This window comes from Ornithodoros turicata, chromosome 5, assembly GCF_037126465.1.
Source record: "Ornithodoros turicata isolate Travis chromosome 5, ASM3712646v1, whole genome shotgun sequence".
In the NCBI taxonomy this organism is placed as follows: domain Eukaryota; kingdom Metazoa; phylum Arthropoda; class Arachnida; order Ixodida; family Argasidae; genus Ornithodoros; species Ornithodoros turicata.
In genome coordinates, this window is record NC_088205.1 from 73055133 (window position 1) to 73080078 (window position 24946).

Sequence of the window (24946 nt, forward strand, 5' to 3'; positions counted from 1 at the left end):
GAAAGCGCACGTTGTATTTACCCCATTTCACTGTAAAATCACTGGAAACTGCAAGTTCCACACTCGAGTGACATAGCTAGGTGTACACACAATGAGCCTGGAAATCTGGTGGAAAACCTTCGGCTGACCCAGATAAGCCTTTGGCAATGACACGCCGATCACTCTGCAATACGCATCCGCGATCACGCATGCGTGCCTGCCAAACACATTTAGCTACAAATTTTCCTCGATCGACTACACAGTTTCTGTACCCCCTTCCTTCAAAGCACAGAAAGACGTCCGAAAAAAAAAGAAGAAAGAAAAAAAGGAAGCGAATAACAAAGGCGTTACAAAAAGTGAAAAAAGAAAACCGGAGAACTTGATTTTTTTTTTTTTTTTTTTTACTGTCGACGGGCGTTCATCCCAGAGCGTAGACAGGGGGCATCATCCCGGTTTTCTTTCCTGATTGCTACTGGCATCGCTCATAAATCTTATCTCAAATTGCTGCGTGTCCACGTTTGTTTCACCAGTCCTTTCAAGATCGCCCGGGAGCCTTCGTTTTCATGCTTCGGTTCCTCAGCTCACGTGCGCTGCTCAGCCGAGCGTGACGCCATTTTTGTATCCACTTTGCCAACATCCGTGCCCTCAGATATGCCGCCCGTACCTGATATTAGCACCCATGTGGTGGCCGTGGATCGCTTTTTACGCGAGTTTTGCCCAGGATAAACTCGGTGTACAATACAACAGCAAACAAAGAAAGAAGAAAAGGAAAGCAGTATAGGCAGGAATAATAGGATGTCTTTGCTCCACGAAAACGATACCATAAAGAAGGATGTCAAATCAAAGATTAGCAACGCGATACCATCCACTTCAAAAGGACTAAGGCGATTTTGGCTTATCGTGCTTCCGGAACCGTTATCGGGAAGCGCCTTCCAATGTACTCATGAATTTAAAAAGTAAAAGGCTCTAGAGCATCACTTCTTTCCATTTGTTTGTATTGCTTTTTACACGTACGTGCCTATTCTGTGATAACTGTGTGTATGTGTCCCCTAAATTCTCCATTCTGTCCCAAGCTGAAAGCACAAGTACAGGGGTGTGGCTGACAGATATCTTATCAGCGTGGTGCTTCATTTCCCATATCTGCAAACGGAAAAAAAAAAAGGAGAGAAAGAACTGGATCTACTCGCACTTCCAGTACATTGTACGATTTTACTGCGTGGCACGCTAACTTTGAGGCCGAATACAGGAACGTGCTACCGTTTCCCAGTTCACGAATAAACGGTTTATCTTGCAGCGCCACTCCAGCTAAGTTATTGTTTCGATTGCTCATGCTACAATGCGGGCTCGGAAGCGATTCCGAAACGATTCCGCGGAACGATCCCTCGCAACAGGACTGAAGGCTGTAATGAATGTTGCATGCACTGTGGAGGCAGCTCTCGCGGTTCAAGCAAACCGCATTGGTTCCGTGGAACAACGGTATAGTATTAATCCATTTCCTGAAGGGTGTTACGTGCCATGTGCGTCGAAAGTGATTGGATAGACACAACACGGTGTAACAGGGTTCCGCGCGCCCAGCGGTGAATCCTCGGGGGGTCACGTTGGTGTTCATTCTAGGGAAGATGAGGTCTGTTTTGCCAAGTAAGTATATCTATTGAATCTGTATTGATATGGGAGGTGTACTACTCGTGATTGCGTCCGCGAGGTCAGTGTCTGTGCGATTTGGATACCTTTATTTCGCCCTCTCCCCATTTTTGGAAGGGACAAATTAGTAGCAAGTTCTTGGGACGGTGAACCAGTCAAGCAGTAAGACACATTGGCTTAGCCTATACCTACGTTATATTCATCCGTGGCTTCTGCTGACTCGGAAAGAACGACAAAAGCACAAACCGCTTCGTGGGCTATACTTCTATGTATTTACTTGTTTGTTCGGGATAAGTTTCAGGAAGTTATTTGAAAAGAATGTTATACGATATTGCGGATACTTGCGTCTTCCGTTCACCCAAGAGATTTCGCTCAGGAAAAATCAACCTTTGTAAGTTAGAGTTCAACGAAATCAAAAAATCAACCGAAGTAAGTTCGAGGCATTGTGGCGTTCCTCCTTCTAAACAGAAGAAGAAAAAAAAGTGAAAAAGGTTAAAGAAGAATCAAAGATTGTACCTACAGATAGATAACCAGGTGTGTGTGGGGGGGGGGGGGATATAGGTTTATTCAAAAAAAAAAAAAAAAACACGAACAAAAGTTAGCCTGGCTCCAGAAGCCGACTTGCAATTCCCTCTTACAAAAAAGGAAAAAAAGGTGGATACAGAGAAGGGGGTGTTATTATTATGAAGTTTCCGAGATGCCATTATTCCGATATTGAGAGAGGAATGTTTGAAATACAAGGAAGGGAAGGCGGCAAAAAAGGAAAAAAAAAAAAAAGATCAAGCCTATGGGCCACGATGAAAACGAAAAGAGGAACAAGGTGCATCTCCCCCCTCCTCTGTTTTCTTATGTCCTGTCGAAACCTCGTGTATCCTGTCAGCTGTCAGAAGGGAGGCGTGTCCAGTGTACGACCTTCTTATTTCACGCATGAGTTGTCAAGATACCATACCGCTCGCGTAAAAACGCATTCTTCTCGAAAATTCTTTCCCGAGGTTTATAAGCGTGCCTCATTTTTTATATATGTTTCGGGACCCATCAACCCCTGTACCCACCTGTGCGTGTCTCTCGTAGCGCGTAACGATCGTGGCAGTGGTTGATATAAGTATACTGAAATGGTACACGGTGACGTGTTCCGCTGATCTGGCGCCCAAATCTATATCATGCATGCAAAATGTGTACATCTCTTAGCTTGCGCGAACCTTCAGCTCAGTAATACAACCACCAGCCCGCGTGGCGTAGTGGTTAGGATAGTCGCGACTTCCAAGCGGGGACCTGGAGGTGACCCCACCCAGTGACACCAGCAGCCAATATTTGGCTTGCTACTCTTTAAAAAATTCAACCGGACGAGAAAAAATGCACACACAAAAATTCACACGATACGCTACACTATACACTACACTAGTGGCTACGATGGATGGCATTCCACGCCTTGATTGGTAGGTTTCGAACCCGGGTGCCGGCTGTGCTGTCTGAGTGTTTTCCCTGGGTTTTCCTAAGACGGGGCTTAACGACGAATGTCGGCGCAGTTCCCTGTGAAGTCGTCCCAGGACGTACGATCCTCTCAGTGTGATATAGTCGCGACGTTGCCAGCTTGAGCGTGGCCGACCACGGCAAGCTGCTAATGCATGCTCTAATCAAATAGTTCGCGTTTTCAGTATCGCTCAACAATGCCTCCAAAACCATGTCGGGAAAATTTTATTTCGCACTATATACCAGGAGTCGATGTTCGATCGCGATGGAGGCGACCAAGGCAATCAAAGAGGTAAACGGTCGCAGTGGTAAAAAATAACCTGGCAACCGCTGCTTTGTGAGTGAAAAACTTCGGTGGGTACTTTGGCGTACGCTTTATGGATCATGTTTTTATTATTATTATTATTTTCGCGTTAGCTTCGCGAAGGAACTGTGGCTGTGAGCAGCGTACAGTCGTGGACAGGGCGGGAAAGGACAGCAGGAAGGAGTGGGATTAGTATCGATCATGTTCTGAATAGTCGAATCAAAAACAGCTCAGGTTGGGAGCCTGATGATTGTTAATAAATCAATAATAATAATCATTCCGCAGACAAATGAACCACTAGAAAGCTACAACGTAGTTACAATGTTTTTTTTTCTCTCCCTCTTCATTTAAGCCGCTGCCAGATGACCTCCATCTTACCCGATGTACACAAACAAACACACATATCTGTCGCATCTATAAGGCTCAAGTAAAATTTCTCCACCAGCATCACGTATAAAACTCACCTCGTATCTTCGTCATCTTGTTCGAGCACTGAGTCCAAGGCAGTGGAGGTGGTGGTGGTAACTGAATCCAATTACGAAATGAGCAAGACACCACAGCCAATCAGCGCCGTCACGCCTTTCGACGAATCTTCTCGCAACCGCATCGATAAGCAGACGAACTCCGACAAACGCAGATGGCCGCTGATTTGAAACTGAGAGGTAAAGCGGCGCGGTTGTTGAGGGTGAGCATTCCGGTCCTCCGGCGTCGCGGTCACTGAGCATCAGGGGCGATCGGAGCTTCTCTTCGTGATGAGAGGACTTCCCTGCTGACGTCTTCTCGAAGCGAGTCATTCATTAAGTTCATGAAGGCCAATGGCAGTAGTATAGAGTCCTTTGTTAAGACTAATGAGCGTAACCTTCCTACTTTTGTATTAGTGGGTGACGCAACAGCGGGTGGTCGACATTCGACCCTTATGTAATGCCTTGATGGCTGTTAGACGGTGGTTATTGATGGGGAGGGATTTATGATTGAAACCGATTTTTCAGAAATACATATTTGTTTTTGTTTTGACGAGCGGGGAAGGAGCCGTTTTCGTGGAGAGGTCAGGCCACCCACGAGACAAGCTTTATAGATACTTATGGAACGATGCGACAGCACCAGAGGACACGTGTTTCGCCGTGTTTGCGGCTCGTCAGTTCTGGGTAGCTGCGCATCGTTCGGAATTGGCAAACCAGGGGTCGCTCAGCGAGCGATATACACCTGGGAGGGTGATTGAGCACTCATCAATGCCACTGCAAGCCAGTGAATTATAATGGCTTGCACTGTGGCATTGAGGAGTGCTCAGTCACCCTCCCAGGTGTATATCGCTCGCTGAGCGACCCCTGGTTTGCCAATTCCGAACGATGCGCAGCTACCCAGAGCTGACGAGCCGCAAACACGGCGAAACACGTGTCCTCTGGTGCTGTCGCATCGTTCCATGAGTATATATATATATATATATATTACTATGAGGAACAAGGTTGGACGAGTTTTCATGGTACGAAGAGACATCGTGCTCAGGTTGCTCGCTGGACTCGTAGATGTACCGTCGTCATCCCTGTATAGTGTATACGTTTGTGTTTTCACGGACTTTCGTTTGTTACACCTCGGGGTCCGCTACCACGAACTCTTTCGTGACGCGCTATGTTTTAAGGACATCGTTCGGACATCATCAGGACATCATCCTTTATCATTTATATAATATATATTTTATAATATAATATACTGCACCATATTAATAAGGCATGTGCTGTTTATGGGCAAATTAATAAAGAAATCAAATCAAATCCTTTATTTTTTTCAACTTCCCGGGCCGTTTCGCGACCCCCCCGCTGAATCTGCCGCGACTCACAGTTTGGGAAACACTGTGTTAATGTGTCCTTCAGTTTAATGGGCACGAGCTTGTACCCCACAGTACGGTACTCAGGTTATGAGCAGGAATCTTGGAATTTCGCTTATCGCGAACAATGCTGATTTTGAGCTTGGTCACGGTAAAACAGGAATTTGACAATTCGATTCACAAACTCTATTTCTTAATGGTGAAGACCTGAATTTTGCTTCTTGGAGAAACTAGTAGTACACACTTCATCATGAATCTTAGCGCATTCCTTCCCTACAGTTTCTGGCGGATCGTAGTAGCCAATCCTACTCTCATAAGAGAACAACAGCGCATGCTCCGAATGTGTGCAGCACCCTTTTATACAGAAGCGAAACAACGCGTACTTTTTCAGGACGTTCTCTTTCAACAAACTCGCGTGCTCTGTCCAACCGCATTACCTATGCTTCAAAGCACAAGGAGATGCAGCCGCCTGTAGTGTAGTCTGTTTCTTTTTTTCTCAGATAATACTTACTTACTTACTTACGCTACTCTTCGAGTCCCAGTTTTCGAGTTAGCTGACACAGAGCAGAGATTCACTGAACTAAGAATATTTTGTTACGCTCCAAACGGCAGCGCCTCAAGGAGGAAAATGTGGCCTGTTTGTTGTAGCTCTATACTTTAACAATGTTGCATTGTAGAGAGGTTACGTTTCGATACGGATTACGAGAACACGACAGCCCAACACCTTCGGGAGATTGATCGGTTCCCCCTCCATTTTTGTGCTTCATAAGCCTTTGTGGCACGTCGGGGCACATGAAGCCTGAAAATATGTAGTTTTTACCGCGTTGGAGGCAAGAAACGTCTATGTAACGTTTGAATGTTACCATTCGCGTAGGGATTTGTGACATGGCGGTATATTATTATGCCGCCGTATGTAATATTCGTAAGGAATCTTTTTTTTTTTTTCTTGCACGGAATTCGGTTATTTCTGCCGCGGAAATCAAGGCTCACCGGTTAGGTGTAAAAATCATTCATTGTAACGTCACACTGTTTTCTATTCCGAGTGTGGTCTTATCAACGTATCTTACAATTACTGTACCTTCATACTGTTACCGCATACTGGTTGTTCTTATCTTTGCTTCGTTATATATTTAGGGTTCCGCGCTTTCCGTTTTTATTTTAGGGCAGATTCGGCGTATGTTTTTCGATGATTATTTATGTTCGTGAAAGCGGCTTTTTTCGGCGATTTTTCTGGCGTGCACATAGATAACCCTGCAGTTATCGGCGAATATAAATAGCAAATGTAATTTTAAAACTGTGCGTCTAAGCGGAGCCTTAAAACCAAAGACCAATACAAAATTAGTCCCTGTCATACATCACAAAAGGAACACTTCATTGCTCCACAGCGAAATGGTGGTACCTAAATCGTGAAAGCAGAGCTCATTTAAGCTTATTGCAACGATTGACACCCCCTATCCCTTCCTCAGACACTCATTCCTATTCGGCGTTTTTCGGTTAAAACCGAATGACGGAGAAAGATACCGGCGTATGTTTTTCGGTGTTTTTCGATTAAAACCTAAAATGTGGAACCTTACTTGACTCCGAAAGGTCATGTCATAAATCGCAAAGAAACAAAACTTCAACCGATCAGTCGCACCAGCGTCCTCGTGAATATAGCAGTCTCTCGTTCGGTCATGTTGAAATCTGAGGTGGACGGTTCGAGCCCTATATCACCAGCTGCGCTGTCCGAGGCTTTTCGTGGGTTTCTGGTACACCTTCCATACAGATGTCGGCACAAAGAAACCGGCCCAGGACGCAAACTCGCCCCATTTCTCTCCTTCCTGCTGTCCTCTTTCCATATGTCCGCGTCTGTGCGTCGCTCATAGCCAAAGTTGCTTCACGGTGACAACGAAGTATTTTTTTTTAATGCAGTCCTCACCGATAATATCGCGATTATGTGAAGGAACACATAAAATAGGGGGATATCAAGACTTATTAAAGGAAAAAGGAAAGGTCAGCCCAGCTTGCTATTCCAATTAGAAGCAGAAAGGAAGGAAAGAAAGAAAGAAGAAAACAAAAAGTGAAAAATTACACACACGATCACAAGGCATAGGCATAGACAGAGTCGTGAATAAAGTTGGGCCCTTTGGGGTATTAATAAAATAAATAAATAAATAAACTTCATGATGGGGAAAAGCCGGCGTTGGACGTGTCTGTGTCGTCCAACTTTTTCGTTCGTCCAAGCTGAGGTCCTTTCCCCATCGTGGAAATGCAAAGGGACTTCTAAGAAGTAGCGCCATCTTGTAGGGGAGCTATTAACTGTGATGACAAACAGACTGCGCTGGGTTGGTCCAGGTTCTGGAGACAATGCATAGAGGGCTGAAGGGTGCAAGGAGGCTGATATGTGTACAGCTGCAGGCAGGTGACGGTGCATGTGCACCAGGAGCATAGTATTACTTTCTTGGGCGAAAAAAGTCCATCATAAGAATTTGCTCCCAAAGCCAAAGCATCGTCTTCTGAATACACTCCATGGCCAAAACAAGAACAAGAAATACATGTAGTGACAATGAGCGAGGGAATGATTAATTTAATTTAGGAAATTATGGATTTGTGGCTCACTACTCCATGGCACGCTGGTTAGTATGAGCAGTTGCATGAGTGAGATGATAAATTGATGAGGTCTGGCGATATTCCATTCTTGTCATTTGCATGATCGAAGCCCTCATATAGTCAGATAGTGTAAGCACACAGCAAATGATTAAAGAAAGATGCTGTTTTCAAACAATAGTCTAAATAGACGTTGCATGTATCTGTGAGCTCACAAATACTGAAAGATAGGTGAAGGATGAAAGGCGGTATACATATATGCTTCATATGTCCAGGTGACGATGGTAACAAAGGCAATAAAATATAAGGCTGTCGATAAGTCAATTGCATACTTCGATAGCGCTGCGAGACTTGTGTTGTGTTCGTCGTTCTATATTTCATTGCGTCATCTACTCTTCCTATCGATAAGGCTAAGGGTAAAGATAAATTAGAAGGCAAGAAAAGCCGCGTGCTTGGGACATTGATCGAATATCAATTGTCGCAGTGCAAACTATGAACGACACCTCTATGCTGTGAGGCACAACGTATTATTTATGCATAATTTCTTCTCCTGAGGATAATACTTGCAATCGGGGAAAGATAAGCGAAACGGAAACGGTATTATACCGGAAATATAGCATGTAACAGAAACGGAAATTATTTACGGTAATGATTCGGGTGCTGCAGGACCTAAGTAATACAATTCTTTACGGAATCGTTTAGACAAGTTCATGAAATAAATTGAATAATGCTAAAATTTTGCATTATTAACTGATTAGACGAAATGATTAGGAAAAATCTTTAGACAGACACTAACTTTACCCATACTGAAGACACAGAAAAAAAAAAAAAAAGGGGGACAAACACAACGAAGCCCCCCTTTTTTTCTGTCTCCCTCGTCTCCGGGTTTCTCTAGTAAGGATCTATATCACCAAGTCGCTTGCTTCCTAACTATTCCATCACTAACTTTACGTTACAGTTCCATGAGCTAGATAAAAAAAAAAAAAAGAAACTCGCCAGGGGGCTTAATCGCTTCATCGTCGTTACGGTCGTTACAAACTAACGAGTGGCGGGAAATTCAAAAGGATGGGCACGTGACACATTGCGCGTGACGTGTACCCCGGCCTTCACGTATCGCGCGAAGAGCGCCGTGCACGTGTTTTATCACGTGCCCACCTTTTTGAATTTCCCGCCACGCGTTAGCTTGTAACGACCGTAACGATAATGAAGCGATTAAGCCTCCAGGAGAGTTTGCTTTTCGTGCTGACTATACCAAACGAACAATCCAAACACGAGAGGGTCGCTGCGGAGTGCAGTACAGTCATAGCGAGCTGGCTAGAACATGATTTGCCACTCACCCTGAACGTGGCGGAAAAGACGAGTAGACGTCAGCCAGCGGCGAGAGCACTCCACATAACCGTACAGCGCTTCCTCAGAGACAATGTGGCTCCAAAGCTCTGCCCTGACAGCCTGAAATATGGCTGCGTCTCCGAAGTCCACCGAAAGCCAGCCGGCAACGACGGATCTAAATTTGAAAGTTTATCTCCGTAATCAATAAAACCGGAACAGGCAACGGTTCCAGGAACTGTACGGTGGCCCAGGCGCGTGTATTGGCATCGAGGCGGAAGACCAGTCACAAGGACTGGCTCCCATATAACCATCTCAACAAGCTAGGACTAAAACTAGAACTAGTGCAATGCCAACTCCTGCTTGTGAAATCACTCAGAGAACAAGGAGCAGTCAAAAACAGGGACAACGACACAAGAAGACACACAAACAGAGGCTCCACTAGAGGACGATTAGATTAGAGGACGATTCAAATCCAAGAATGAAAGAGAAATTTTCGAGGCCTTTTTGATAATGAAGTATGGGTCTGATAAATGTGTTAGTGAGCCGTCGATATCGCTAACAAGGGAAGAGTCTGGGTTCTCGGAATGCAGACTAAAAGCTGGAGTTGAGTAGTTAGATCCGGGTTGTTCCTCGTGTTTTTATGGCCCCCACGTGTATTCCGTTTTTGCCCCCTTTTTTCCCCTCTATACCATTGGTTATAAATGTGCTTGTGTAGTCCAGTAAAAACTTGTTGATAGTGGAGCCTCTGTTTGTGTGTCTTCTTGTGTCGTTGTCCCTGTTTTTGACTGCTCCTTGTTCTCTGAGTCATGTACCAACAAGCCCATCAAGCTACTCTTGTGAAATGACGTCACGTTAAGGATTGCTGTTCGTGCTTGTCGTCGCCATGCAACAGACCAAGACTGCGAAGAGTTGCGTATGGGATAACGACACGAAGGAAAGTAATGCTTAGTAGTGAACAACGTACCTTCCATGCGTTTCTTCGAATAGCACAGACGAAGTTAGCCAGCGTCTTCCGAACTCCATAGCACCAAGGACTGCTCTCTCCCTCTGTAAAACTCTGCGAACACCCGCTCGAACGAGGCTTAGAACGTGTGACGGCCCCCGAGCGCGACCGCCGTGTACTGCTATACAGCGCGCAATCCACACTTGGTAGTTTATCTCTACGGCTAAGAGAATGAACTGCCGTCTATCCCGGATTGGAACACGGGGCCCAGGCGATTACAGAGGACGAAGTGATAATAACATAAACTATCAAACTGGAGCGTATAAGTAAATACTGTATAAGAAATAGACGCATAGTTCTTATGGTGACTTGCACCTGGTGCGCAGCATCGAGAGACAGACAGACACACCGAGAGACAGAGACAGACAGACAGGGATTGAGGACATGGGGCTGATGCCGGCCAGTAGGCTGGGCGCTGCCCGGTGCAAACTGATGATGATGGAGCGAGAGAAATGACCATAGGAAGAGCGTAATTTTGAGCCACATTTTGAGGCGCCTACCGTTCCAAAGGCTCTGGCTACTGGTCACAAGGGCTGCAGAAAGGACAGGTGGGGAGGTCATCACTGAGTCGTTTACCTTGGTGGTACGACTTGAGAATACGTTGACGCAACGAAGTAGAGTTGGAGATGCAGCATTAGATTTTTTTTTCTAATGTAGTTTTGAATATTTTCAGACTCATACAGTTATATAACCTGTGTTTGCCTATAACCTTGTCTTCGTAAACTTTGTACCTCAGCTGCGAGCAGCATGACCTCGTGTCAGACGGTTTTTATTTTTAATTTTTAATTTTTCAAATACTTTTTTTAGACGTTGGACACCTGTCCCCTCGATTGACGTTGGCAACCATGAAAGGATGTGGCAGATGTTACACCAACTATTTATTCTTACTCGCAGAAGGGCCTGCGCCTGTATGTGTTCTCTTCCGATCCATCTCGGTAACAAATGTTCTTGCAGTTCTATCTCTTCCTTTCTCTGTCACTGTACAATGGAACAGAACACGTACCTCCTTCCGAAAATATCGTCTAGGAGGGTCACGATTACGCGGAGGACGGTAGGTCAGCGCTGCGGAAGTGGCTGGAGCACGGCTCTGTACCGGAAGGGCGAGGCCCACTCGCACGAACGTTAAGGAAATTCCTCAGTGGTGTCCTCAGTAACTTCGGCAGGGCTTCGGGAACACGCTACTGTCCTCAGCGGTGCTCTTTCGTCCCATGCAGCACAGCATCTTGGCACAATATTGCCTGGATATTGGCAATATATTGGGCCGATGTTCAGCCAATATCGGCCCGATATTGCCGATATTCAGCGAATATTGGCCCAATATATTGCCGTGTTTCGCAGAATGTCCGAAGATGCAGCCATTTTCTTAATGTGCCTCTCTGTCTTACGCGAGAACGCTGCATACCAAAAATGGTTTTATGAGCAACCGTGACGTTTATTGGAAATTGTACAGCTGTACAATTGTAGTGTACAGTGTACACTGGATACACTTTAGGAACTCTGCTGTGAGAAAAGAAAAATAGGCATGCTTCAGCTTGCGTTCTTCAGTTGCAAAAAACAGTAGAAGGAATAGCTGCGACAGCACCCGATCTTTCGCAGCTTTGGCGCACGATAAATATATGAAGTTTATTGCTGCGATTTCAAACTCTTGTCTCGTATTTTCTCCTCAGAGACATCATCTTGTCACGCCTATGTCTCACTCTCACCCAACGCTTTATTCAATTCTTGATACCAGGTGTTAGTTACGTCGGGAACCTTGATTTAGAAAAGCCGCTTCTAGAGGAAATCTCTATTCACTGTCCCTTCATTAGTTTCAAAACTGTTACACATACAGTGCGTTTTTTAAAGGTTGGTTTGGAAATGAAATTTGGTAATGCGTTTTCAGACTGGACTCGACTGGGCATGATGGGCACAGCACGGCAGCATTTGTGCTTGGCTTGGACGTACCGCTTGAACTCCGTTTCATAGAATAGAATAGAAGTAGAAAGAAGAAAATGGTAACGTAGGGTGCGACCAGCTGTTCCAGGACGCTTGACGTGTGAAAGCGCTGAATGATTTAAAATATTATTTCAGCACCTATGTCCTTGAGGTAGCTCGTCAGTGCACACCGCACAGGTTGCTGGTGCTGCCTTGGACAGCTCCCCAGTACCTGGTGGTGGTTGGTGGTTGTAAAGAAAAAATAACAACACTAAAAGGTTGGTTGTCAAGTTTCGCGAGGGCGTTCTTCAGTGTTCGCCGACTATAGAGTCGAAGCGTCGGCAGGCATTGGCGTATCTAGAGCTACCTGCGCCCATGGCAACCAGTGAGTCTGCGCCCCTGTTCAGGCACATATCGAGGACACAGTTCGTCATGTTTTGTAAATACTTTAATGAAATCCACAGAACTACTACACATGCAGATGGCCCACTAACGTCATATGATAGCCTTTCTGGCTTTTGCTGCTGCAAATTGGTCGATAATGTCACTGAAATCAATTTTTTTCTGTTTCTTCTCGTTCAACACTTAGGACAGCAAGGTCGGAAAGCCTGTCCTGGCCCATTGATGCTCTTAAATACGAAAGTATCAGCTTTAGCTTGCTAAATGACCGCTCACAGCTGGCAATTGAAACCGCGATCGTAAGCATTATCTGGACCGCAACCCGAAAGTTCGGGAAGACATTCTCATCTCCAGGAAGTCACCTCACTTTACACCTGCCCCAGCCCGACAGACGGGTTCAGGTCGACCCTCTTGTTGGTCCGCCCGATACGAACTCCTCTTTTCGTCGGGTCGATTTTCTTGCTCAGATATCTCTCTCAAAGTCCCACTGCTGCGATCGGCTTGCTACCTAAACATCCTCAAATGCTGCTGTCGCGTCTCGAGTAACCGTACAGGGTACTGAGATCTCCCTTTTGTTTAGGCTGCTTTGGTCTCGGCCGTGACAGTCGCTCACTGAGCTGGTTCGGTTAGCTCACGGTGCCCCGTTCTCGTCAAATACGTCACGCGCCCAGTTTAGCTACCTCGTGGTTAACATGATGTCCTTGGGGATGCGTTTTCGTGTGGTTGGTAGGTTTCACACTACAACCTCTCCAATGGCGGGTGCTTTAGATCATTTATGAATGTGCCAGGTTGAGTGCCCGACCTGGCACATTCACACCCGACCACATAATGGCGCCCCTGTTCACCTGGCGCCCATGGCACCTGTCCACACCTGCCGCACCCTAGATACGCCACTGTCGGCAGGTGACCAGTACGTGCTCCGTGTTCTCCAGAACTCAGTTTCACTGTCTGTTCTCCTTGATTACCTGTTGACGTGCAACACTTGCGCTTGGTTGCCAAAGCAGAAACGACATGTTGCCTTGGAGTCAAGTATATAACAAGGCCCAAGCTCACGTATAGCCTTGATGGCTTTATGACTTTATGATGGCTTCTGGACTGGATACTGAGTCCAAGACATTATAGGTTCGAGACTGGGTCGAGACGTACAATATCTCAGGACAGTGGTTGCACACTTGCACTATTCGGTATGCTATTCCATAGTAAAAAGGAATTATGCGCCAAATAGGAAAAGTCTGGGTGAAGCTGTGTATCACGAAGCAGTCCAAACTGCAGCAAAGTGCGAAGACTGGTTGCAATTCGTTGTGGCATGTTAATGGAGAGGAATCTACGCGGGCGTGCTGCAAAAGTTTCACAAAAGAGCGAGACGAAGAAACTGTAGGCTTGTAACGCGAACCGTTCATTATTACCCGGGCTATATCCACAGAAGAACCACGTCCTCTACAGGCGTACATTTTTCAAAGGTTGAAAAATCGGGCTATTAGGAAGTTCCTGTTCATGCAGAAGACAACTCCAAGGGAAATCTATGAGTGCATGATGCAAAGTGACGAGTGCTCATCATACTCCGAACCGTGGAGAAGTGGTGTGCCAACTTTCAGCGTGGGGATTTCAACACCGAAGACGCCGGAAGATCTGGTAGATCTCTTCGGGTGTCAACACCCGAAATTGTTTGTGTTCATGACCTCATTTTGGCAGATCGGTGAATCTCGCCTAAAACAATTGCGGAGACCTTGGGCATATCCAGAGTCTATAGTCCAGAGAACGCACTGGGGTTGTAATTCATGAAGCGGAGCGGAGTATATGCGGAGCCTGTCAGCCAAGTGTGTGCCGAAAAGGTTGAATGCCGACGAGAAACAACGCCGCATGGGTGTCTCCAAGTTTATTTAGCAGCATTTTGAGCGTTCTATAGTGACACCTTCTGAGCTACTTGTTACAGTTGATGAAACGTGGTTGCATCATTATGATCCTGAGACAAAACAACAGTCCATGGGATGACCATGCATTCCGGTTCTCGGAGATGGAGAAGGAACTCAATACTCAACGATCAGCGAGAAAGGCTGACTTTCTCCATTTTCTTTCTGACTTTTCTGGTGACTATCTCCCAAAGGGTGAAATGCAGTAGCTTGCTCTGGCAGATTAAAGGAGGCATTGACAGAAAAACGGCGCGGGAAGCAACGGAAAGGCGTTTCCTTTTGCAGGAAAATGCACCGGCTCACAAAACAGGCAAGACAATGCAGGTTCTGACGGACTTGCGATATCAATGCTATCCGCAGTATCCGCCGTACTCGCCGGATCTTGGCGCATCGGACTGTCTCCACATCTGAAAAAAAAAAAAAAAAAAAAAAAGCATTTAAAGAAAGAGATTCTCGGAGGACTCGGAGGTGATAGGAGCAGCCGAAGCATATTCCGGACTGCAGACGTCGGATATCTTTTTTCCTCTGGTTAAATAAGCTTCAGAAACCATGTGCCAAGTGCGTTTGAACTTCCAGCTGAATTATGCCGAGTTGTACTAAAGGTTTATGACCCTAGGCCGCGTTCTTCCCTGTCGGGCCGAGAACTTTTAAGCACCCCCTCGTATATACTGCGTAAAGTTTCACAACACCCGCAATAACTGTGCAGGCAGCGGCCCGAGAAGTGTGATAACGGTCCCCGAGCTTCCTGTGGAGGAAATGTGAGGGTGTATCGCCGAATAGCGGACTGATATTGCAAACGAGCCGCTTTGCACAGCAATTAAGGGTAGGTGGAACGATTTCTTCGTTAACCTTTTCGTGTCAGCCGTTAGGGAGTGGTTGTAGATCGTTGATATCGTCACCGTTAAGTTATCGTACCTACTGTAGATATCGTATCGTAGATACTGTACTTGGAAAGTCACGTTAGTACTACTAACGATCTCTAGCCTGTCATGCGGAACCGCAAATACAGCAGGAAGTCTTTACATCTTAATTAATCTTCCTTGCCTATTTCTAGTATTAGCATAGCAGCAGCAGGATCTCTCCTCACTGTTTTCTGTCTAACCCTCAATTTCTACGTGTCAAAAACGAAAAAGAAAAAAAAGAAAAAAGTCCACCACTGAAATAACACACTTAACGCGCAACCGTGGATCTTATTCTTTATATGTTTTGTCTTTCACACATCTCGCATTATTCACTGATTCTCCCTCATAACACGCTTATACTTATACCCCTAAACATTTCACTCATTCATATACTATTCTTCTTTCTTTCTACCTTTTATTTCTTTCTTTTTCCTTTTTTTTGTTTGTTTTGAGTTACTTTCTTTTTTGGTGTAGCCAGCCGGCATTAGCCTGGCTTACATTTTTCTTTTCTTTCTTTTCATACTATTAAACATATCCCCCTCCCCTATTATCGTAAGCAGTACTTACAGAATATGTCCAGCACCGTCTCGAAGTGTCGAAACACCATCTCTTTGTAATTTGTAGCTCCTGCGGTCGATTCTTCTGACATGTGCGACCCGTTCATCAACGGAGGAAGTGTGCCAAACCCCCCTTTGACACGCCGTAACAATCCATATGTCGCGTCGTCGCTACTGAAGTGCGGTCGCGTACTTCGTGCTCTAACGTAAGTGGTCTTTCCACAAGATATATCGCAGCGCCGAAGCTTTCACAGAGCACCAGATGTGCCAGCCATCAACGGGTCATTCGGATGAAATGCAATTACCTGTTTCGTCGCTCTCTCTTCGTCAAAGGTGTGATATAGGAAGGATGTCTCGTATTGCGTGAGGTAGGCATGTTTTTGTTGAAAGACGAAGAAACGAATGATGAAAAAAGGAAGTCACTGAAAAGGTTAGCCAGCTGTATAGGACTCGAACCCACATCTTCTGGATTACCGAGCCTTCCAGTTGGCTAACCTTTTCAGTGACTTCCTTCTTTCATCATTCATTTCTTTGGCACTTGAGGCTTCGTACGTATTTGTCCTTTCTATGTGTTCCAGCCTCAGGACATCAATTCCCATCATGTTTTTGTTGCATATGGTGTTAGAGTGTATAAAGAACGTTTTACTCGCCTTCTGAAACGGGCACCACACAAATTCTTTTTAAGCGTATCACGTGGGCTTTCTATGCGGCACAGCCTGACTATTGTAACAACTTCAATTGCCAGAGACACGTGACCAAACACACAATGCCCGCGATATCCAGGACTCCAATATCCGCTTGGACCACACCACTTTTGCTGCGTGGACTACCATTGCACTATACTGTGAAAAAACTTTGATTTCGCCGATCGAGCACAGGGCACGTATTTGCGGCCACTAAATTTCGCGAATCCTGGGTGCGAAAATTCGAGGCTTCATTGGTTTACTTCGTTATAACCCCGATGTGATGTTATATGATGTGACAGAAAAAGAAAAAATAAGCCCGTTCGCCTTCGTTATAAGCCCGAGACTTGCCGTAGAACATTTGATAACAGCGCCATTGCACCATGCCTGTATTGTAAGGCAGTTCAAATGCTTCCTGTGCAACCAACCTGTACAGCCAACTCTGAAGATAATGTTTCCAAGTCCAACATATAGAATACCCTTAAAATTCGCGAAGTTTTCCGTTCTCGAAATTCGCATGAATTAGGGTAATTGGAGTATTTACACCTAAGGCGTGTCAGCTTACTTCTAAATTAATTGAATTGATCTGAATTGAGGGCTCGCGAACATGCTTTTTATGCAGCTTTTCACGTTAATAAGCGTGTAGTGGACTTAGCGCCGTCTCGCTGATCTTGTCCTTATTCTCCGTTCAATGTCACGAATTTGACAGCTTTTTCGTACCAGAGTACTAATGAAATAAATAAATAAAATAATGACCCGTCAAAGAGAGCGTGCATTTGAAGTTATCAATCTTCAAGATCTGTGCTATAAATACACCAGTGGCAGCCGCATTTTATTTTAATCACTGCCTCTATACATCTGGCGCTTGTTAGAGGAACATAGGCGTCACGTGCTGCATAGGACATTCATTAATCGGACACAAGGTATAGAGCAGTCACAATGCCGGGCATACCATGTGAAGGGAATGCATTATTGATCTGTATCAGCATTAATTCCTTACAATCAAGAGACCTTTCTTTTGCTGCGCCTGTATATGGCAGGCGAATGTGTTGTTGTCCGTGTGGCAGCTGTTGCTGGGTACGCTGCGACAAGCAGCGACAGGTCTTATGCGAAATATATCTCCGGAACAATTCGAAATTATTGACTGAGAATCCAAGCCTCATGAGAGAGAGGACGACTGCGATTAGTTGAATACAGCAGAGACGGGTTGATAATATCGCCAAATATAAATTATTATTCTGATCGATCTGTACGCGTTGCAGTAAATTATGCTAGCAGGGGGGGCAAAAGAATAGGCACACGAATGACATAGTTCCAAACTTTCCACAAATTTGTGAAATTCTGCTTTATGAGTGTATACCTGCCATTACCTGGCCTGCATGTCATATGCTTGTATAGCACCTACTTTACTGTTCTTGTGGCCAATCTTTTTATTCAACGACACGTTGATTGACTAGCCTTCCAATCTCTTTAAACGCTGCTTAGCAACATCCGCGCGTACCCACCGGCGTTAGCAAGCTCACAACAACAACAACAACAACAATAAATGATGACGATTAGATGGGGTGTTTCACCGTAAGCTCACAATGTAACGGCTTTCAGGTTGAAATACCGTATAACACTCGCCGGTGAAACATGTAAAACGGGCAACACAACACAGCACTGAACTGCAACAAAGTAAAAATGTTTACTGTGGTAATAGGTGGTTTTTATTTCTACTCAGACGACCTTCACCAGTCGACAGATGCTTTTGGAAAGTTCGAACGCCGGACTCGAGCTCATCATGAACCTTCGAATTTTTTCAGAATAATCTACAGACGGTATTTTACTGATGCCAGTTTTCCATGACCTCGTTATACAAAAGGTTTCCCGTGCCAACAGCTGCTCTTAGCCGCAGGTTAATGCACCTCGACGTTTGCCCGATGTTGACGCGGTTACAACTACTTTGATATGCAACGTTGTTCTATCTTACTAAATCTCGTAAAATCGTGTTTCCCCGGCACTGGAGGATATTAACGGTTTTAGAAAACACTTACCTTCTGCTTACTGGTCATTCCAGGAAAGGCTGACGTCATGGTTGGCTTCGTGCGTCGTCGTCGGGCCTACTTATGGGCTGCCTTCTTCGGCATCATGTCGGGATTCATCTTTCTGGCCTGCTACACCATTACATCCCGACACGTATGGTACGAACTAAGACCGCAGGCAGCGATGGTGTCGCCACCCGCTCTCCCTCCCGCTGAACCATCGAACAAGAGAAGGGAGACTCCTTCATCCTCGACCTCTTCCGCAAGTTCGATATGCACCATCCACCAGGCTCTCACCGGTCTCGAGCTTCGTCTCAGCCTCAACGACTCTCATCTCGACCGCCGAAAGCTCTACAGAATTCACGAGAACGTCATCCTCGCAAAGAAGTCTATAGCGCAAGAACACAACGTGGTATGTCTATCCAGTATAGCGTCTTTATCGCATCTACACTGGCTGCCCGAGCTGGCAGAACACTGGACGGGACCTGCCTCCGTTTCCGTCTTCGTGCATGGTCACGCGTTGGAGTTTGTGATAGTGTACATCTCTTTCCTGAGATCGTGCTTCCCAACGATCAGGGACAACTTTACATTTCATCTAGTCTTCCCGGCGGACCACAACGAAAGTTTGACCATCGTGAACGATGATCTGCCGAGAATTCTTCAGCACGATTCCGACGTGCCGCTCTTCTGCTCTTCTTACAAGGACCTCTCTTCCTACTTTACGGGACTCTTAAAAAAGTTTGGGGATACGAGGACAATGTTTCCCCAGAATCATCTGAGGAACGTTGCCCGAGAGGGATGCTCCGCGAGTCAGTTCTACTACATGATTGATGTGGACGCGATGCCACAGTATGGTCTCTACGAGCGACTGCTAGAGTTCTTGCCAAGGCGTCAGCCGTGTGATAAGTGTTTGTACGTCGTGCCAGCTTTTGAAGGTAACGTGCAAGTGAGCCATCCGCGTACAAAGAAGGAGCTCTTGGCACGGTACGTAACACTAACACCGTTCCAGGTATGATGAAACTTCCACTTTCCAAAAGCGTACGTTTTGTGCAAGAGCTCTCTGCAATGATTATTTAGTGTTTGGTTGATTTATTATTGAACTGCAGCGGACGATATACATTGCTGTCAACCGAAGAAAAAAAAAGTGTCTCGTTGGGAGGTTCGAATAGACGAGTTCAGAAAATCCCAGAATGCTTAGCGTCGCTTTGAACTGTGGGAGTTTACTAATACAAAAGAAACGGGTGGCCTCCAAACTGTTCCGATTTCTTCCCTACCGGTCCATTGTCGACGACGCGAAGGCGAAATGTGTATGCTTATTCTTCGTTTCCTCGCTCAGCAAGTGCCCAGGATGCAATGTGTGCGCAAAGAGCACTGGGATTTTCTAAACTCGTCGATTGGGGAAAGTCAGCATACGAGATCGATCGCTCCGACGGTTCGAGTTTTGTCGCTTTCCATAATTCAGAATCGGAAATCGAACGTTGGAAGGTTTTTCATCATACACGTGTTTAGGTCTGTATGGTATAGTGACGTCCACAACAGCAGGTTTTGCATCCTGGGCTGAACGAAACAGCTGTCGCGACGCACTTCGAATACACGCTGAAGTAAAGGCTGATTGATTGATTGATTTTAAAAGAAAAAAATGGAGAAGTAAAGGCTCATGGAACAGAATCTGTATCTTGTGGCAGAAGAACCTCTGATGTTGACAACTGATTATTAGAAAGTGAGGAACAAAACAATTTGGGCAACGATTGGTTGTTGAACTAATTCAAGGCTTCAGGAAGCCACAGATGTGACGGTAAACCGAAGGTCTTAACACGATGTGCGCTTATACCTTGCTGGACCATTTAGGGCAGCATGTATCGAATTATGGGTACAGAACAAACGTTATTAAATTTGCTTCTCATGTCCAGGTATGGAAAGAAAAAACACTTCCGCGTGTATCATGTGATTGCCTTCTGGAAGAATCAAGGGGCCACCAACATCACAAGGTGGATGTCCCTCCCTGACGAAGAGGAATTGAAGCCAGCGTACGAGGCCAATTTCAAATTCGGCTACGAGTGCTTCTATGTCGGACCGCATACTGTACCCAAGTACAGGGAAAGGTTCATTGGCTACGGGTTCACAAGAAATGTGCAGGTACCACGCTCCATTACCTTTTTTGTCTTTCGCCTTGTTCAGTTGAATGATGGCGATTGAAGAAAAGGTACCAGCAGTGGGATTCGAACCCACACCCTCTGATTGCCGGTCAGAGATGCTACCAATTACACTACAACGTCACCTGAGGAAGATGCCGTCCGCCACGAGTGTGTTCGTATGTGTGCATGTGGGAGTGACTGGCAGCAATGTAAGAAAGAGTGCGTTTAGGGTTAGCGCGTGTCCCCGTGTTTCCTATAGTGTGGACTGGTACGTTGAAGAGAGGGTAGCTGGCATAGTGTAATTGGTTGCATATCTGACCCGAATGTGGGTTCGAATGCCACTGCTGGTGCCTTTCCTTCAACTGCTATCGACAATTGAAAGTACGCAATTGAGCGTTGTGGAGTTTGTGTTGTGTTTGTCCATGTATATTTAATAGAGCTCCCCGTGTTATGTAAACATTGCAGCGATTGAAGCGTCACAGTGGTGGGCGTCGGTCGCGCGTAGAACTATTCGCGCGTGCTGGCGTACATAATCACGTGTGTTTGTTTGGCCCACCAACAGGTAGATCACGTCACAGTGACGTAGTTCTCGGGGAACTCTATAGCCTCATCCACTACAACGTTTCCTCTTTGTAGTGTCCTGCGTAAACGTAAGGAATCCTTGAGGCGTCTCAAAGGAATGCTGCACCAAGGACCGCACTTTTAAACGATACTCGACTAGACTTCACACCTGAGCTCCAGTGGGTGGAGGAGAGAACTGTTCCTTTGCTTATGATGGGGGTCATTGGGCTTCAGGAAAACTGCGTCTAGTACTCGAGGAAAGCACGAAGGATTTCCTCCGCCAGTGTCGCCAATAGCCAGTGTCGAGAAGCAGCTCCAGTGGAGGACCGAGTCGAGCTGCTCCTCGAGACTGGTTTTATGCTTTAAAAATCGACCTCGACTCGAGACGCCCCGCGAGCAGAGGAAATTCTCGGCACTTTCCTCAAGCACAGAGCCGTTTATTAGGAGAGTTTGACCTTTGGGAGGAGCCTGCCCCAAAGCGCGCCATTTGACGTCACACGATGGGCGGCTCCAAATGCCAGTGGCGCCATTTTGGATCAGAGCTACCGCGCTATACTGAAATCTCCCATTCCGCCATTTTTGAGCATAGGCACAGTCTTGAAATCACCCCGTGCCGCAGCGGCTGGCTTTTCATCCCGGTCAAGTGGGCGGAGCGATGACGGCTCTGACGTCACGGCGGCGCTCCATCTAAAGAGCGGCAAAAGATCAAAGAATGGCCAAACTCTCCTCAGAAACGGCTCTGCTCAAGCATGCACGGCAGAGCCGGTGTTTCCTTGAAGCCAAACGGCTCCTCAGGTTGAGTAACGCTTCTTCCTTCCATTCAAGAGTCTGGGCGGGGTGTCAAGTCACGGATCGTTTAAAGTAGCACAGAAGTCACTTTTAACACCCAGTTTTCTTTCTATAAAACTGTTAAGTAGGCCAGTAAGATGCACCATACGAAGTAATTCACACTACAGAGTCATAATTATCGCAGAAATTGAATTTAAAGTACGCCGCAAAAAGGACCGTGCGCAAATGCGGTGAAGAGCAGTACCAGCCAGTGATCTGCCTGGAACCTCGCGCTGACGCTATAAGGAGAACGCTCGCTGATTGATCTAGAGAAAGGCTGTCGGCTGTTCGGGGTTCTGACAAAGCCTTTCTCCTCGTTCGGTAATGATTCGGCCGCTCCTTCTATCCCCAATTCTCCAGGAGAACTGGCAGAACTCTTCCTACTACTACTAGAACTACTCCATACCCGTCGCATACCCGTTCAACTCGATTTCGAAACTATAGTGTCATCTTATTCCTCGTGGACCACTGACCAAGGTATCGACAAACCCAAGCGAAATAGGGGCGTAGTTTGACTGTTATTTGACGGAATACGTGAAAAGAGCAGACGCCGGATGTTGAGAGTATTCCGGAATTCACTCTCTGGACAAACGAGAAAACGCCACTCCCTAAGAAGCAATGAGGGCGCGACCTTGAGAAAAGGAATGCGCCTTTCCTCTTCTGTGTGCCTACCCTCTTACTCCTCCGCTTAGGGAGTGACGTTACGGCGCCGGAGCTCCTGCGGTCGCGAAAGCGGCGCTGGTCTTTAAAAAACGCAGCATTTAAGCATTTTTCGGACGAAAAAATGAGACAGGTATACTGTGGGCCAATGCCGAACACAGTGCTGTCGGTTTCATAAATGGGTTCCGGATGCGAATAAGGGGCTCCTATTTTACTTGTCGAAAAGCAGTTTGCATCCTCAAATACAGTGAAACCAAATGTACCCCTCCACCTATAGTTTCACCTTGTCACGTTGCCTGGTTAGAGCCAGGTTAAGTCAGTGATGTCGATAATGCTGTGGAAGCAGCTGTCCAGATGCTCCCGTGGCGACTTTCCAAGTAACCAACACTCGGTCTCAGGGAGTCCAACGGATGCGGATCTGCCCGGGAATGACGCGGCCGTAATTTGGCGTTGATCTCCACGCTGTGAACCTGGATAAAAACCACTCTTAAGTTACTATGAGCATATAGTAAGTGTGCAGATGAGCAAAGAGCACGTTCTGAGTGCAGTTCTGATTCTTAACATAAAATGGAGCTGCGAAGCAGAAATGGGGAATTACTTTTGGTAGATATAACACCTTAACTTCCGGCGTGATGGTGCACCAGACTATATGATGGAAGAAACATAAAAAAGAAGGACTCAGTTTATAGGGAACAAATAATTAAAAGCAAATCTTTAGACAAAGTTCTTTGTCGCTCACTTGATGCTGACTGCGGTTGCAGACTGGTTTGCTCCCTAGTTGCTTTTATGTGTGTTTACTTCCACGACGTTCTATAATACTAAAGGAGATTAATAGTGTTGTACACATTGCACGTGTATTTCTTAGATGTTGCTTCGAAGATTTGCTGCATTAAGTAAGTATTTGTTCATCCGTTACTTCCGAAAACGGGGAATGCCCTGTTGATTTGATTCCTGCCAATCATCACTTATTCAATGGTTAGAATGAGAGCAGTGGCACTTAACAGGGTAAAGTTCCAAAAGGTGAAGCATGGTTTTATAAGCAATATTTTCTCACATTGCGTGTCTTCCATTTTTATCACGCAGACGCTGGAGTCTTACCTGGCCGGATACAAGTTCCTCGTGCTCAACAACGCTTTTATGATTCATCGTGGCCTCCGGAATAGGACAAGAAACGAACCCTTCAGGGAGAAGGAAAAGACGCACAATTACAAAACGTTTCTCGCATTCAGAGGGACTTTGCAGAAGACGTACGGCAGAGGAAAAGAATTCACGTGATATCCGAAGCTTTGTTTATGGATATTTGAATTGAGGAAGGGAAGAGGAGGTATAGGAAGGAACAAATGTGTCTTTTCGCGAGATGTTCGAACCCGAACAGAGGTTTTTCTTCGAGTTTTTTTTAAACAGTTTTCTTCTAAACCTTTAAAAGCAAAACGTCGAAAAGGAAAAGAAAACAAGGTTAAGGTACTTTATAGTAGAACACCATGTTGGCATAATGTGACGAAACCATTATATAGGTTTAATACTTAGACGGAGGAGTTTTATTTGCGGAACTGAGGGATCATGAAAGCGTTCCATATGTTATTTCACGTGTGTTGTTTCCTAGGAGTGAATGTATAGTTTGGGGTTTATTTATAGTTTATGAAAGAGTTCATATGACGTACCTCGAGGTGCATGGACGCGCCTAGTGGCGGAGTTTTATGTTCGCATGTAAGTTATTTCGTTGTATTTCTGTGTGATAGTGAATGTCCACTTAAAGATTAAGCCAAAGAGTTTCAGTATACCATAGTTCATTCAATCGATCGCCACTTCATGAATCGGAGCGTGAATATACCAACAGATCCTGGTTGTTATAATTATCTTCGTTGTCTTTCTATGCGGACGTATGGTTGATGATAAAGCCACTCTAAATCATCAGTTTCTGTTCAGTGATGTCCTTGAAATTCATTCATTCATTCATTCATTCATTCATTCCCGTGTCCATTACGAGAGATACATAAGTGATTTTAAATTCTGGATTCATCCCATCTCTAGTACTGAACCTCACACATCAAAAGCTATCCCAGCCCTTTTATGTCACGAATTTTGCAGGTCTTTGCTGTCTTAATGATTCCATAATGGCCGTTCAGCGAGCAATAACAGGGCTTGTGTTTGGAGCTCAATCAGTGACTCAAAGGCTGTACAATATGTAACAGCAATGTAACCCCTTGTACACCTCTCGCTTGTCAGGGGGTAATAACGT

At 45.6% G+C, this 24946-nt stretch overlaps 1 protein-coding gene across 3 annotated transcripts; it reads left to right on the forward strand.

Annotated features, from left to right (window-relative positions):
* Positions 1 to 1146: 1146 nt before the first annotated feature.
* LOC135394752 (beta-1,4-glucuronyltransferase 1-like) lies at positions 1147 to 24621 on the forward strand. 3 transcript variants are annotated; one of them, XM_064625677.1, is made up of 4 exons: positions 1147 to 1617; positions 18559 to 19507; positions 20434 to 20659; positions 23791 to 24621. In XM_064625677.1, the coding sequence occupies exons 1-4, from the start codon at positions 1599 to 1601 to the stop codon at positions 23980 to 23982; spliced, it is 1386 nt and encodes a 461-aa protein (XP_064481747.1). In that variant the 5' UTR covers positions 1147 to 1598; the 3' UTR covers positions 23983 to 24621. The 3 variants fall into 3 exon arrangements, with proteins under 3 accessions (XP_064481747.1, XP_064481749.1, XP_064481748.1); XM_064625679.1 differs by lacking the exon at positions 1147 to 1617 and adding an exon at positions 15096 to 15180; XM_064625678.1 differs by lacking the exon at positions 1147 to 1617 and adding an exon at positions 15727 to 16184.
* The last annotated feature ends 325 nt before the right edge of the window (positions 24622 to 24946 follow it).

Excerpts from the sequence above, each read along its gene's own strand:
- LOC135394752 (XM_064625677.1), top strand. Across the intron at positions 19,508-20,433 it reads AAGAAGGAGCTCTTGGCACG|GTATGGAAAGAAAAAACACT; the intron begins GTACGTAACACT and ends TCTCATGTCCAG. Across the intron at positions 20,660-23,790 it reads GGTTCACAAGAAATGTGCAG|ACGCTGGAGTCTTACCTGGC; the intron begins GTACCACGCTCC and ends TTTATCACGCAG.